This window comes from Tachysurus vachellii, chromosome 3 (genome assembly GCF_030014155.1).
Source record: "Tachysurus vachellii isolate PV-2020 chromosome 3, HZAU_Pvac_v1, whole genome shotgun sequence".
In the NCBI taxonomy this organism is placed as follows: Eukaryota; Metazoa; Chordata; class Actinopteri; order Siluriformes; family Bagridae; genus Tachysurus; species Tachysurus vachellii.
Window position 1 is genome coordinate 7,163,369 of NC_083462.1, and position 14,544 is coordinate 7,177,912.

The 14,544-nt window shown below is 39.1% G+C and overlaps 1 protein-coding gene across 1 annotated transcript; it reads left to right on the forward strand.

Annotated features, from left to right (window-relative positions):
* The first annotated feature begins 2,284 nt into the window (after positions 1–2,284).
* On the forward strand, positions 2,285–8,353 carry LOC132842145 (keratin-associated protein 5-4-like). Its single transcript, XM_060864810.1, has 3 exons — positions 2,285–2,339; positions 4,337–5,296; positions 8,301–8,353. The coding sequence occupies exons 1-3, from the start codon at positions 2,285–2,287 to the stop codon at positions 8,351–8,353; spliced, it is 1,068 nt and encodes a 355-aa protein (XP_060720793.1).
* Positions 8,354–14,544: the final 6,191 nt, after the last annotated feature.

Here is a 14,544-nt window from a genome sequence, read left to right on the forward strand (position 1 = left end):
GTTTAATATTCATTAAAAAAGCTTAGGAAACACTTTTAATAGTAACAGTATGAACTCTCCACGGCTTCAGCTTATGTACTACTTTTTTCAACCAGATAACCAACACAAGCAGTAACGCCACCAAATGTACACAGAACTTTACCAAGTATGCCATATCCCATTAAACTGCCAACTGCCCAGCCAACAACTGCCCCGACAATTGCACCAAAAACTATGAAAAAATATATACTGTACTCCTTTATAAATTTCAAAACAAAATAAGCAACAATAGCCACAATAATAAAGGCACTACAGTACCACCAGCGGCAGAAGCAGCAATGCTAGCAACAGAAGCAGCACCAAGAAGAACACCAGCAGTAGTGGCACCACCTGTACCAGCAGCAGCACCAGCAGCACCACTGCAAGCACCAGCAGTAGTACCACCACCTGTACCAGCAGCAGCACCACCGCCAGCATCTCCAGCAACACCACTACCAGCACCACTACCAGCAGCTACACCCCCTGCCGCACCTCCATCTGCAGCAACAGCTACTCTGAGATGGTCATTAATTTTTTGTATTGAATTTCTGCAGCAAATGAAACAAAATGCGTGCATTTACTAAACCCAACAAAAATGTAGAGTGGCTTCAAAAGAAACTACAGTGCAAAACACAATCTATGATCAATACAATATACTGTCTATTGTATAAGGGCAGACCTGACACATAAAATAATGCAGTTTCTGTAATTTCAGCTGATGATAGTGTTTTTTTGTGTGTTTTAGGTGTGTTGGTGTGTTAAGAGTTTAGGAAACTTGTTAAATATATTGAAAAAACTCTCATAGCCATTGTAAAAAAACTGTATTAAATAACTCTTCTTAAAGCTACTTTGAGACAATGTCAATTGTTAAAAGTGTTCTACAAATAAAATTGAACTGAATTGAATTTAAGAGTCAAGACTTTCAGGCACTGTTAACAATAAATATGATTAGACCTGAAACTTCTGCACCTTATTTATCCCACCAAATTGGCACTGCAGATAAAGGTTGGAGAATACTCCACTCTACTGAGCAGATACCAACTGATACAAAGCAAGTTACCAGACAAGCTATGGAACTACGCTATGCAGACATCAACATACATGAGAAACAGGTGTTATGGTAGACACACAAAGAAAATGTTGCTCACAGAAAAGAAGCCAAACCTTTACAATTAAAAATTTAAATTCAGATCAATTTTTGCTTACAAAAAAAAGAGAGGAAAAGTAGACTCTAGATGTGAGCAAGGTGTTTTTATTGGCTATGACAAAATAGCCCAGCTTATCTAGTGTATTATGCAAACACAGAGAAGGTGCAAAAGGTAAAGTTCATGGATAGGAAAACCAAATAAAGGGAAACACAAACATCTGAGTCACACACAGAACATGGGAATGCATGTCCTAGCAGGGATGTTAAATGAAATGTTGACGACTTGATCATAGCAGTTAACAGTGAAAGAGTTCTGAAAAGTGTAAAGGGAATGCTCACTGAAAAGTTCAAAATGAAAGATATTTGGATGTTGAAATATTTTTAAGGGATAGATTTTGAACAAACAGAAAGTCTAGTTAAAATGTCACAGGACAGATTTGATAGGAAACTACAAGTTTGATTTGAGATGCAAAATTGTCAGTCTAGACCCCATGTGTACCAAAACCTGAGGATTCTAAAAGATGAAAGAGCCAAGAAAGTACAGGGAGGCAGTAGGAAGTTTAATCAATTTCACCAGATATAAGTTATATAGGGCTTATATATTATAAATGTATATACATTTACAGCATTTGGCAGGAAAAAGGTATCAGGAACAAAACAGTTGTTCAACCCCTACTAGCACCTCATGATCCAGTCTCACCCGAAGCTCTACACTCACAACTACAGTACAATGCTTTACAGTACAAATACAGGAAATCTAGTTTTACTGGATTTATCTGCAGCATTTGATATGGTTGACCACTTTACACTTATTGCTAGATCAGAGTCATGGGTGGGGCTATCAGGCACAGTTCTAAAATGGTTTCAGGCATACCTATCAAACAGAAAGTATGTAGTTAAACTGGTTGACTTTGTTTTCAGCCACACAGAAAGTACAAAGGCCACCAACCTTGATTTAGGATGTCTATCTTTAGGTCTCCGCAGGTACGGAATCTGGGTGTTAACTTAGACGAGTCCTTAAAACTTGATAAACAAGTTTCTGCTGTCAATGGATCGAGTTTTTATCAGCTACGCATTTTATCAAAAATTAAGCACTTTTTAACTGACAAAACCTTAGAGATGGCAGTATTCAGGGACAGGCAGTATTCAGGGACAGTTGGTTTAAATCCTACATGTATGATTGATACCAATTTGTAGATTTAAATGGAGAATCCTCTAGTTTATTGCTAGTTAATTATGGGGTCCCTCAAGGTCCTCTGCTTTTCTCAATATACATGTTTCCCTTAAGAAACATTATAAGAAGGCATGGGATTAGTTTCCATTGTTATGCTGATGATACACAGTTATATATCTCATCAAAACCAGATGAAATGTAATCTAAATTGTCTAAATTAACAGAGTGTGTTTAAGATATAAAAGATTGGATGACCTGTAATTTTCTATTGTTAAATTCTGATAAGACAGAAATATTACTTATCGGTCCTAAAAACAGAACACAGAAGCTCTCACAATTCAACTTCCATTCAGAGGGATGTACTGTTACTACTGGCTCATCGGTGAAAGACCTGGGTGTTATACTAGACAGTCTTCTTCCAACTTAGAAATATTGCCAAGCTGAGAAACATCCTGTCTGTATCTCATGTTGAGAAGCTAGTTCATGCTTTCATGACCTCTAGACTGGACTATTGTAATGCATTACTAGGTGGTTGTCCTGCATCTTCAATAAATAGTCTACAGTTAGTCCAAAATGCAGCTGCAGAGTTCTTACCAGGCCAAGAAAATATAATCATACAGTATAACCCCAATTTTATCATCTCTACACTGGCTACCTGTTAAGTTTAGAACTGATTACAAGCTGCTGCTACTTACATACAAGGATCTAAATGGTTTATCTCCCATGTATCTAACTAGTCTTCTAACACGTTACAATCCTTCACGCTCCCTGAGATCACAAAACTCAGGAATTCTGGTAATTCCCAGAATATCTAAGTCTACTAAAGGTCCTAGAGCTTTCTCGTATTTAACACCCGAACTTTGGAATAGTCTTCCTGATAGTGTTCGGGGATCAGACACAATTTCCCAGTTTAAATGTAGATTAAAGGCATATCTCTTTAGTCAGGCCTACACATAACACATCCCATTATCTTGTGCTCTAGTACATGCATATAATCATCGAGTGCTTGCTAATATTATGAACAGCAGCTTAGCTAATTCCTCGCCACTGCTTCTTTATATCTTCTTAATTCTTCTATATATATATATAGCACAAGCCATAATTGTAAATGCCATAAATGTACAGGTGAATAAATGCAACTACATATATATATATATATATACCTTGACTTGAATACAGAATCCATTTTAAAATACTTTTATTTGTTTTTAAGTCCTTGCATAATCAAGCTCCTATTTATTTATTTGAATTATTACATTCTTACTCTCCTTCCAGAAGCCTAAGATGACTGTTCCCTTTTCAATACTTAATTATAGAGAAACACTCATCATCATCATCATCATCATCATCATCATTATCATCAATTGCAAAACAATGATTTTGCAAAAACACTTGTCTTTAACAATTTTATTACAGGTAAGCATGATTGTATGAACAGCTTTACAGGTAAATGGTAAATTAGCCATTGTTTATAATATTGTTTTAGAGCATATAAAATCTATGTATGTGAAATCTGAATAATAAATGAGAATAAATGAAATGTACAAGCAAATATATATGATATAAAATCAACTTCACTTGTTAATTTTAATTAGCAAATGGCTGAATATGTGCTTAATATTCATTAAAAAAGCTTAAGAAACACTTTTAATAGTAACAGTATGAACTCTCCATAGCTTCAGCTTATGTACTACTTTTTTCAACCAGATAACCAACACAAGTAGTAACACCACCAAATGTACACAGAACTTTACCAAGTATGCCATATCCCATTAAACTGCCAACTGCCCAGCCAACAACTGCCCTGACAATTGCACCAAAAACTATGAAAAAATATATACTGTACTCCTTTATAAATTTCAAAACAAAATAAGCAACAACAGCAACAATAGCCGCAACAGTAAAGGCACTACCACCAGCGGCAGTAGCAGCAATACTAGCAACAGCAGCGGCACCAAGAAGAACACCAGAAGTAGTGGTACCACCTGTTTCAGCAGCACCCCCGCCAGCCCCTTTAGCTGCAACCAGCACCAGCATTAGCACCACCTCCTGCAGCACCACTACTAGCAGCTACACCTCCATCTACACCTCCTGCTGCAACTCCTGCTGCAACTCCTGCTGCACCTCCTGCAACAACTCGTGCTGCACCTCCAGCTGCACCACCAGCAGCATCACTACCAGCAGCTACACCTCCAGCTACACCACCATCTACACCTCCTGCTGCACCTCCAGCTGCAACTCCTGCTGCACCTCCAGCTGCAACTCCTTCTGCACCTCCAGCTACAACCCCTGCTGCACCTCCAGCTGCACCACCACCAGCAGCTACACCTCCAGCTGCAACTCCTGCTGCAACACCTGCTGCACCTCCAGCTGCAACTCTTGCTGCACCTCTTGCTGCAACTCCTGCTGTACCTCCTGCTGCAACTCCTGCTGCACCTCCTGTGGCACCACTACCAGCAGCTACACCTCCAGCTACACCTTCAGCTGCACTTCCTGCTGCAACTCCTGCTGCACCTCCTGCAGCAACTCCTGCTGCACCACCAGCTGCACCTCCAGCTACAACACGTGCTGCACCTCCTGCTGCACCTCCAGCTGCACCACAAGCAGCACCACTACCAGCAGCTACACCTCCAGCTGCACCTCCTGCTGCAACACCTGCTGCACCTCCAGCTGCAACTCCTGCTGCACCTCCAGCTGCACCTCCTGCTGTACCTCCAGCTGCAACTCCAGCTGCACCTCCTGCTGCAGCACTACCAGCAGCTACACCTTCAGCTGCAACTCCTGCTGCAACTCCTGCTGCACCTCCAGCTGCACCTCCTGCTGCACCACCAGCTGCACCTCCAGCTGCAACCCCTGCTGCACCTCCTGCTGCATCTCCAGCTGCACCACCAGCAGCACCACTACCAACAGCTACACCTCCAGCTGCACCTCCTGCTGCAACACCTGCTGCACCACCAGTATCTTGTCTTGGTTCTTCTTTTATTTGTCTTTCTTCTTCCTCCATTCTCTTCATCCGGTTTTCACCTCCATTCTTCTCCTCCTCCTGTCGATTTTTTTTTGCTTCCTCAAATGCCTTACTGCTTCCTCTATTGTTCTCAATCATTCTGTCTATTTTCTTCAGCAGCTCACAGACCTGATCTCTGTTCCCCAGGTCTTTGTTTTTGAATACATAATGTCCACCTCCACACTCCTGTACAAGCTCACATAAAAACTTGTTCTTTTTAATGAGTTTGTATATATCTGCTCTCTTTAACTGGTCTCCTTGGGTGGTGATTTGTGACAATTCGGATTTCCGCAATTGTGACATCTCATGTGTGAGATTCATCTTCAGTTTGTAGATAATCTCTGTAGCTGATCACTGCAGAGAAGAGAAACTGAAAATACACAAAAATTGCATTTATTGAGGTAATGACTCCTATTTAATTAACAAATATTATAAAATAAAATACAAGTACACACAAATACAAATAACTCATCTATGGAATGAGAACAGAGTTACAGTAGTAGAACCTGAACCTAAATGTGTCATTTAAAAAACTTTATTCATAATACTCTAAAAAACATGCAAACACATGCAAACTGATGAACCCATTTTCCCCTTACCATCTGTAAGCTCACTGATGGTAGCTTCACATATTACTTCATTTTAATTTGTTGCACTGCTTGTTCTTTATAGAAGATAAAATTATTTCCAAGTTCTTGCTTCAGTTCGTGTTATAATAACATGTAAGCAATTTCTAGAATTGTAGGGGAATTATTTTTCATCAGCAAATCTAGCTTTACTTAAGCTTAAGATGCGGACAGAACAACCTCAGCAAAAACCCAGGAGACTAGGTTTAAATGTTTATCAAATCTGTTTAAATGGTTTGTTAATTCTCACATTACAGTAAGCACTAGTTCCTAAGGACAGTTTCCAATTCTTAAGGTGGTTTCCAATGAGATTTGTTAGCAACCCTTACAGTTCAAATCTCCTTTTTGTTTCTTACATGAAACAGGTTATTATTCATCATCACAGTCTTCCTTCAACATTATAAGAGTGAAGTAAAATGACTAAATTATAATTAATATTTCACTCTTTTGATGTTGAATAATAACATGTTTCATATGAGAAAAAATTAGGATTTATGTTAATCAAGCTGCGTGACATGGCAACCTCTCAAGCCAAGCTGAACACAGCGACCTATGTGGCCTTTGGTCATTCAATCCTAACAAAGTGGCTTCCTGAGTACTGGCATGAAAGACTAAAACTGTAGTCTAACCTTGTAGCTGGAGAGAGCCTTTAACCCACAGGGGATGTAATGGTGCAGGAGCAGTAGGTTAAAGGCAGGGCTATGTCATGAATCTTGTACTTTGGTGTTTGGTGATGTTTTTTGTTAATTTATTTTACCATGTTTGTTTCTTTCCTGTCTCTGTCCAGTCATGTCATTTCCTGTTTTCTGCATGAGTCATGATTATTCTCATCTTTAATTTACATTATGAAGACTGGGTACAGATTTATACAGATCCAGTAGTCTAGAAATAAATGTGTGTCCATGGGGAATGATACCAGCAACCAACATGCTCTCCCTGCACCAGTCCCCCAAGGGAGTTGGGAGGACACACTATCAGCCTTAGCAGTGAGAAGGACTTGGGATGTTGTGCGGTACAGCCTCAATGGTGAGCTCTGCAGGGAAGGGACCCACATTGGACTCTGGCTGGAATTCTGCTGACCCTGTCACCCTCTTAGTAAGTGGTGAACAGTGGGGAACCTATTTGTCAGCCTGGAACCCCCTAAAAAAGGTTAACTCTGTGCAAGGTGATTCCAGACGTGAGTCTCTACTAATCTCTATTGAGCACTTTGCATTAGTAGAAAATAATGTTTAACCAGTAAATAACTATAATGTGATTTTTATTAGTAGAAACCCAGCCAGGTCTCATCAAAATGTCAAGCACATCTATGTCCAAAAAACCTGAAACCATCCCAGAATGTTCAGGCACTAGACAAGAAAGACATTGCATGGGAAACAAGAAAACTATTGACAAGAAGATTTTACAAGTACAATGTAGAAAATAGTCATCTATGTAGATGGAGCATGCTAATATATTTCTACATAGCATTAAAATGTAGTGCAATGCTTACTGTGGTCTGTTTCATTACTATTGTGTTCGATACATGGTTTAGAGTAATACTTAAACTGTATAGACATTGCATTGCATTACATTACATGCCGGTTTCTTTGGTTTCTCATAACATCAAAAGGATTTGGCCATTTTTGTCCGCACAGACTGCTCAGGTGTTTGTTCAATCTCTTGTTATTTCAAGACTAGTCTACTGCAACTCACTGCTGGCAGGTCTACCTATGAACACAATTCATCTTCTGCAAATGAGCCAAAATGCAGGTGCACGACTTGTTTTCAACCTGCCTGTGTTCTCACATACCACCCCAATGCTCCTCTATTGGCTCCTGTAGCTGAACACATCAGATTCAAAACACTGATGCTTGCCTATGTAGTGGGGCAGTCTAGGTACCGCCCTATTAAACATGGTTTTCACCTGAATGACAGGTGCGACAGCCTATTGGCTGCCGCTCCGGGTGTATTTAAGGCGTAGCTTACGTCATCTGGCTACGCATCGTACAGCCATTATTGTGTGTGGTGTGTGCGCGCAGTTTGTGGGAGGTATGTAGCTAGCTGTTTGGCTAACATTGTTGTTAGTGTCTGCACTATTTCAGTGTGCATATCTGTTTATAGCCAGGTTATGGTCGCGATTGGGACAACGTTGCTGCTTGGGTACAGGCTGTCCTTCCCTCCAGTTTGTGTGTGCTCTAGATCACCTGCATATTTGCTGTTTGCCGCTGATGGATAAAGCTGTGAGTAACTGAGCCCGTGGGTTTAGCGATCTACTTCCGGGTAGGTATATCTAGTCCTTTGAGCCGTTTTGGGGTGGTGTCTTTGATTTTTATTAACTTTTGTCCTTTTTAGTGCATCTGCTCGTGAGCCCTTCGTCACTGGACTGCGGGGCCAACGCTCTTTAGACGGCGTTAAGACTGCACTGTTTGTTCTGCTGCTACTTTTATGACTGTGACCATTTGCATTTGATTATTCTTTTCTGGCCTTGTTTGTTTGTTTTTCACGCTCATGCTGGTGGGTTAGGTGAAGAGCGGCTAGTCCGAGTCGTCAGTTAGAGCGAGCTGTACCGTTCACGGTGCGTGCTTAGCTCCACCGGCTGTTATATTGCCACCAGCAGCGTGTTTTGTTTATTTGGTTGTTTTTGTTGGACCGGCGCTCTTCCTAAAGACGGCGTGGAAGAAGCGGATGATATCCCGTACTTGGGAAGATTTAGTTTTTATTTTTGTTTTGTTTAATGTTGATTTGAGTCGTTTGGCTGAAAGATCTTTTCAGCTTCAAGTTTTGTTTTTGTTGCATTCTCTGTGGTTTTAATTTGAGCCTGTTGTCTTTATTTGTATTGGTTTTATTATGTAGCTTTGTAGAAGCCAACATTCTGTTTTCCTATTTAAGCTTAGACAAAAATTTATCAAGAGTAACTCCTCCTAGAGCTTTCGAGCCACATGCACCAAATTTGGATATGTTGTAGACCCTGGTCTGAAGTTTGTTGCTATTACTTTTCTAAGCGATCCGAGTACCGGTACTTCCGGTACCGTGTCTCAAACTGGCCTTTTTTTCCCATAGACTCCCATTATAAACTTTGGAGGTTTATAACTCGGCAAGCTTTTGAACTATCTACACCAAACTCGGCCAGCTCCTTTAGGGTGATACTCTGAACAAAGTTTTATATTGGTGTACCGACTGGCCTTTCGGTTGTGCCGCAGCCCCGCCCCCAAAATATGCAAAATCAAAACTTTTTACAACATGGACATGTGACATCAAAACACTCACAACAATGATGGAAACTTCCTCACAGGTATTCTGATGCCGTAAAATGCTCATCTCCACTTACCTCCAAATGTTTTGGCACCCTAGCTTTCTGTTTACTTGCTTCCAAAAGTAACACTGACCCTTATGTCCACTCGCCTCCAAAAAGCACTGGCCTTTGCGAATAATTGCATCGTCAAAGCCAACATCAAAGTTTGTCGTGACGAACTTTACAAATCTAGTTTCTTTTTGGTTTTGTTCTCCTCCTTCACCTCTTGCTGCTTCATGGCATGTCTAGGTTCATGAGCTTTTAGCCTGAACCTAGTTGAGTCTTCACATCTCTCTGTTGGACCCTTGTGGCCAGTAAATTGTCCATTGTTCCCCTTTAGGGTTTGAACTTATTCTAATGCAAGTTGTTGGATTGTACGAGTTGAACTAACTGTGTTCTTATTTTTCCCTTTTTTTGTTTATTTCAGGAGCTGAAGGCCCCAGTGAGGGAAGCTAGCTGTCTTGGCCCTGTGGTGGTGGTGTTTCTCTCAGAGTGTTTTGCTATCTGATATCTGCTTCTCCCTCACTTAGAGTGGGTGTGGTGTGAGTGTGTTGAGTGGTGTGTCCTAGGATACTCACTGTTCAGCTAGCTCCCTACTGGTAAGCCTCAGCTGCAAAGTTTCTTGTTTTCTGTACTTTTTTTCATTGTTTTGGTCAACAGTTTTCTACATTTTAATTAATTATGGTGCAATAAAGTATTTTTGTATTTATATCCACGTCTCTTGTGTTCAGTGGTAATGAACTGGTGTGCTATATTTCTGGGTATAAATTTCCCTGTTTATAGAAACAGGGTGGCGTAGTCTGTTCTAAGTTTTAGTGGTATTGGTGTCAATTCTTGCCCTACACTGCCCCACCACACCTACAAAGCCAAACACAGAGCAGCTCCCTCTTATCTAAAAGTTCTTATCACTCTTCACACTGCACCTCACTCCCTCAAATCAACCAGCACTAAGAGGGAGGTATACATCTGGCACCGAGGTGGTGGAATGAACTTCACCTAGATATCCAAACAGCTGAGTCTTATTATAGCACTTATTTTCCCTGTTTTGTTTTATGTGTGTATTTAAAAAAAATCAAAAACCTGAACAGTTTTAGGTTGATGGTTTCCTAATCTGTAACCTAGTGAACCAGTGTTAATGTATTCATTAATAGAGACCTAAAAGCACTATTAAACCACCATGTTGCTCTGGATAAGGGCATCTGCTAAATGCCAGAAATGTAAATGTATACCTATAGTATGCACTATAATGATATTGTTTAATTTTAATAATTATACCATACAAATTAAGGTCTAGTGACAGTCTACTGGTTCTACTTCTACTTCGAGTCTCATTCACCTAATTACTCATTGCTGCTAAAGATAGTACTACAGTCTTTGACTGACTGTTGGGGAAAAGTCAAGGGTGTAGCCAAACATTCATATTATGTCTCCATTGTAATATTCAGTGTTGTAATGTAACGGAGTACAAATACTTTGTTACTGTACTTAAGTAGAAATTTCACGTATCTGTACTTTACTTCGCTATTTAAATTTGTCATCTTTCACTTTTACTCCACTACATTTCCTAGATAAAATGTATACTTTTACTCCGCTATATTTCCACTAAGCGTCTTCGTTACTCGTTACTACAAAATAAAATCAGAAGAAATGTGTGCGACTGCAATAAGGGAGGTTTGGCAAATCACTGCTCCTATCATTGCATTACGCTCCGCACGCACTACTTCAGCGTAATGTTGCCAAAGGAGGCGGAAGCACAACTGAAACCGCCATGGAAGCACCTACTGGAGGACCTCCCGTTATCGTAGACTAGGGGTGGCCAACCAGTCAGAGACCAAGAGCCACTTTTTTTACCGTGTTACCGCAAAGAGCCGCATTATACACATGGGCACACATGATCATCACCTTTTTTCCCTGCCATTTTGAGAGCGAACTTGACAAAAATTGTTTACTCAAATGATCTTGCTCCTACTGGGAAACTTTGAGGTATTTTCATCCCACTCACATGTGCGTTTGACCGTATTGAACTCAAGCGAAGCGAACATGTAAAATAAAAAGACACAAATACAAACTTCGATATGAACGTAAGAGCCGCATAAAACCGGGCAAAGAGAGGGTTGGCCCCCCTGTCGTAAACGACCATCCCGACAATAGTGGTGAACAGGGTGAAGAAAATAACGTCAAACACCCCTGGCTGTATTTGCAAGAAATGTTTCTGTACATTGGAATGAAAGATTCTTCCCACCGGATGAAGTGCCTCTTATGTCTACCGAAAATCACTGAAATTTTACTTTTTACTTCAAATACTTAAGTACATTAAATAACAGAAAATGACTTTTGATACTTAAGTACAGTAAATATCAGATACTTTAAGACTTTTACTTGAGTAATATTCTAAAAGGTAACTTTCACTTCTGCCAAAGTCTTTTTCTAGTACGATACTTGTACTTTTACTCACGTATTGCTTTCTAGTACTTTATACAACACTGGTAATATTATAATACTCAACTCAATTGTAACTGCAAATGTTGACATCAGTTTATTAATTGTATATTAATTACCTGTTGGCACGGTCTAGAATTCTTGCGAACCTCAAGTCTTGCAGTCCTGAAGCTAAAAACACCAAATGAGTTATTAGATGTAACTGAGCTCATTATAAAATGAAAATAAAATGGCATCAATTACAGTGAATGAGCTCTGTGACAAACAGCAGCAGATATGTATTTCTTATTGAATTGTTGTATACAGAAGTCAGCCGGATTAACAGCTTTAAGAGTAAAGATGTTCACAGCTTTATCTGTACAGCAACATAGACAATGTGAAGATGCAATACAATAAAGAAATATGATTTGTTGTGCTGCATTTTTGTATTTACCTAAACATTAATATTATGTTTGAAGAAATGCTGAAATTTGGGGGTACTACATCATCACCCCCTGACGTTTATTTCTGTGATTTCTCTGCATTTTTTTACGTGCAGTCTTCCATTATTTATTATTAACAAATAAATATTAACACTCATTAAAGTTTAGAATCGTTCATAAAAGGATTAAATTGTAACCTACCTTGTGAGAAAAGATGTCAGACAAAATGTTTTGCTCTTTTGAAAGTCGACTTGTGAACGAGGAGTTGGAAAAGTGCTTTTGGTTTCTCTTAGCAATAGGGTTTCTACTACAGTGGCAGAGAAGTGTGAAAGAAAATAGCAAATCAGAAAGTATAGTTCGTAGCTTGTAATATATAGGTACAGGTTGTAAATGGAATTCTTACCGCTGATTGGAAGAGATATCTGTCACTCAAGATATCCAGGGAATACTGCACCAGTGGAAAGTCGAGTGTATGAATGTGTAAAAAATATTTCATCATTATTTATGTCCAGAAAACAGAAATGTATAGAAAGAACAAATCCAGATGGCTCATTAGCGTCATTAATGTTCCAGTGACACCAAGACTGTTTACACTGAAAGACTACAAAACAGAAATAGGAAAGGTGTATGCAGGGATACACTTGTTTATTTGCGGAAAGAAGGACTGTTAAGTTATTTATTTATTTTTAAGTGTATTAACATGGTTTGTTCTGTGTCTAGGAGAGCAGGTTCACGGCTGAGCATCAGACACAGAAGTTATCAGAAGAACACAGAATACTGAGGTTTCTATCCTGTCCCACACACGGGTAAGATTAATAAATCTAACTGATTTTTTAATTGTTGAAAATTAAATCTTTTTTTATATGATTCCTCTTTCAGCCAATAAGACTTTCTATATATATATAACAAAAGTTATAGCACGTTCCAAGTTCACTTAGACCAGGGGTCGGCAACCCGCGGCTCCGGAGCCGCAAGTGGCTCTTTCATACCACTGCTGCGGCTCCCTGTAGATTTGGAAAATAAATATTTAATTTAAATTTATTTTATTTTAGTTAGTTAGTTTTAAAAAAATTAAATTCAACGATTTTGCTATTGTAACATTAAAATAAACCGTGTTTAATTTTTTTGTCGATCAAATCAAAAATTTTGTTTTTCTCAAAATCAGCTTTCCTCCGCGGTGGACAAAATACACAAGTCTCTATGTGCGAACACATGAGACAGATTCCAAGGGACCGTCTGCAAAGTGCAAAACCCGAAAAGCGAATACAAAAAAACAGTCAATAACTTCACTGTAATACACTGTACTGTCACCAGATCACACAGCACTGATGTCCTGATAGTTATACTACAACAATTATTTGGGAGAAATGTCTTTTTGTATAATTTTTATGATTTTTCATAATAAAAAAAATCAATAACTTCACAGTACAGTGTATTAAAGCGAAGTTATTGACTGTTTTTTTGTATTCGCTTTTCGGGTTTTTGCACTTTGCAGACGATCCCTTGGAATCTGTTTCTCAGCCATTTGCACGTAGAGACACATGTATTTTGTCCAACGCGGAGGAAAGATGATTTTGAGGAAAAATTGTGTTGTAGCTGCCTCTCTACATTACTACTATAAAAAAAGAGGTGTTATTTGTGTAGTAACAGTGTTTAGCTCATGAGTTATTGACTCGGGAATCTCCAATCTGTGAATATGCGGCCAACTTTACTTAAGTGTTAAAATTTTGATGTCATGAATACGAAGAGGACTCAGTTAGACATTGAACATTTTATTTGAAAGTAACCTTCAACCCAGCATCTTTTTTGTTAAGGTTAGTTCAAACTGTTCAAAATATTTTTGTTTGCTTGCAGAAATAAAATTTCGTTTACTCGGTAGCAGTTCATTGATTTCATAAATGCAAAACACTACAGTTTTTTCTATACTTTCCATAAAGGTAAAAAACGATATATGCAGTGTCATCTTCATTTTACATGTCAAAGGGGTTTTGTGGCTCCCTGTGTTTTTTTTCTGTGGGAAACGGGTCCAAATGGCTCTTTGGGTGTTTAAGGTTGCCGACCCCTGACTTAGACAGTCATTTAAGCCTCAGCCCATGTGCTTCATGTAGTGGAGGTTTGATTACACCACCTTTGCTTATTTGGGACGCAGCCTGTATGTAGAACTTCAACTTTCAACCAGTGGGAACGTCAAATAGGCCGGCTGTCAATCATTTGGTGCATCAGCCAATCGTATAAGCTTTTAGTTAAAGAGTGTTTTACAGTAAACTAATCTTGTTGTCAGTATTGATTTTATGTCCCAAACCACATTTGACTGAACTGTAAAGTACAAATGTAGAAGGGTCAATTTGTACATCATCCATGTGTCACACTTTTATTACCAGAGCTATAAATGGTATATTTTTCAAGTACTATACACTGTATGGTCAAAAGTATGATCATCACA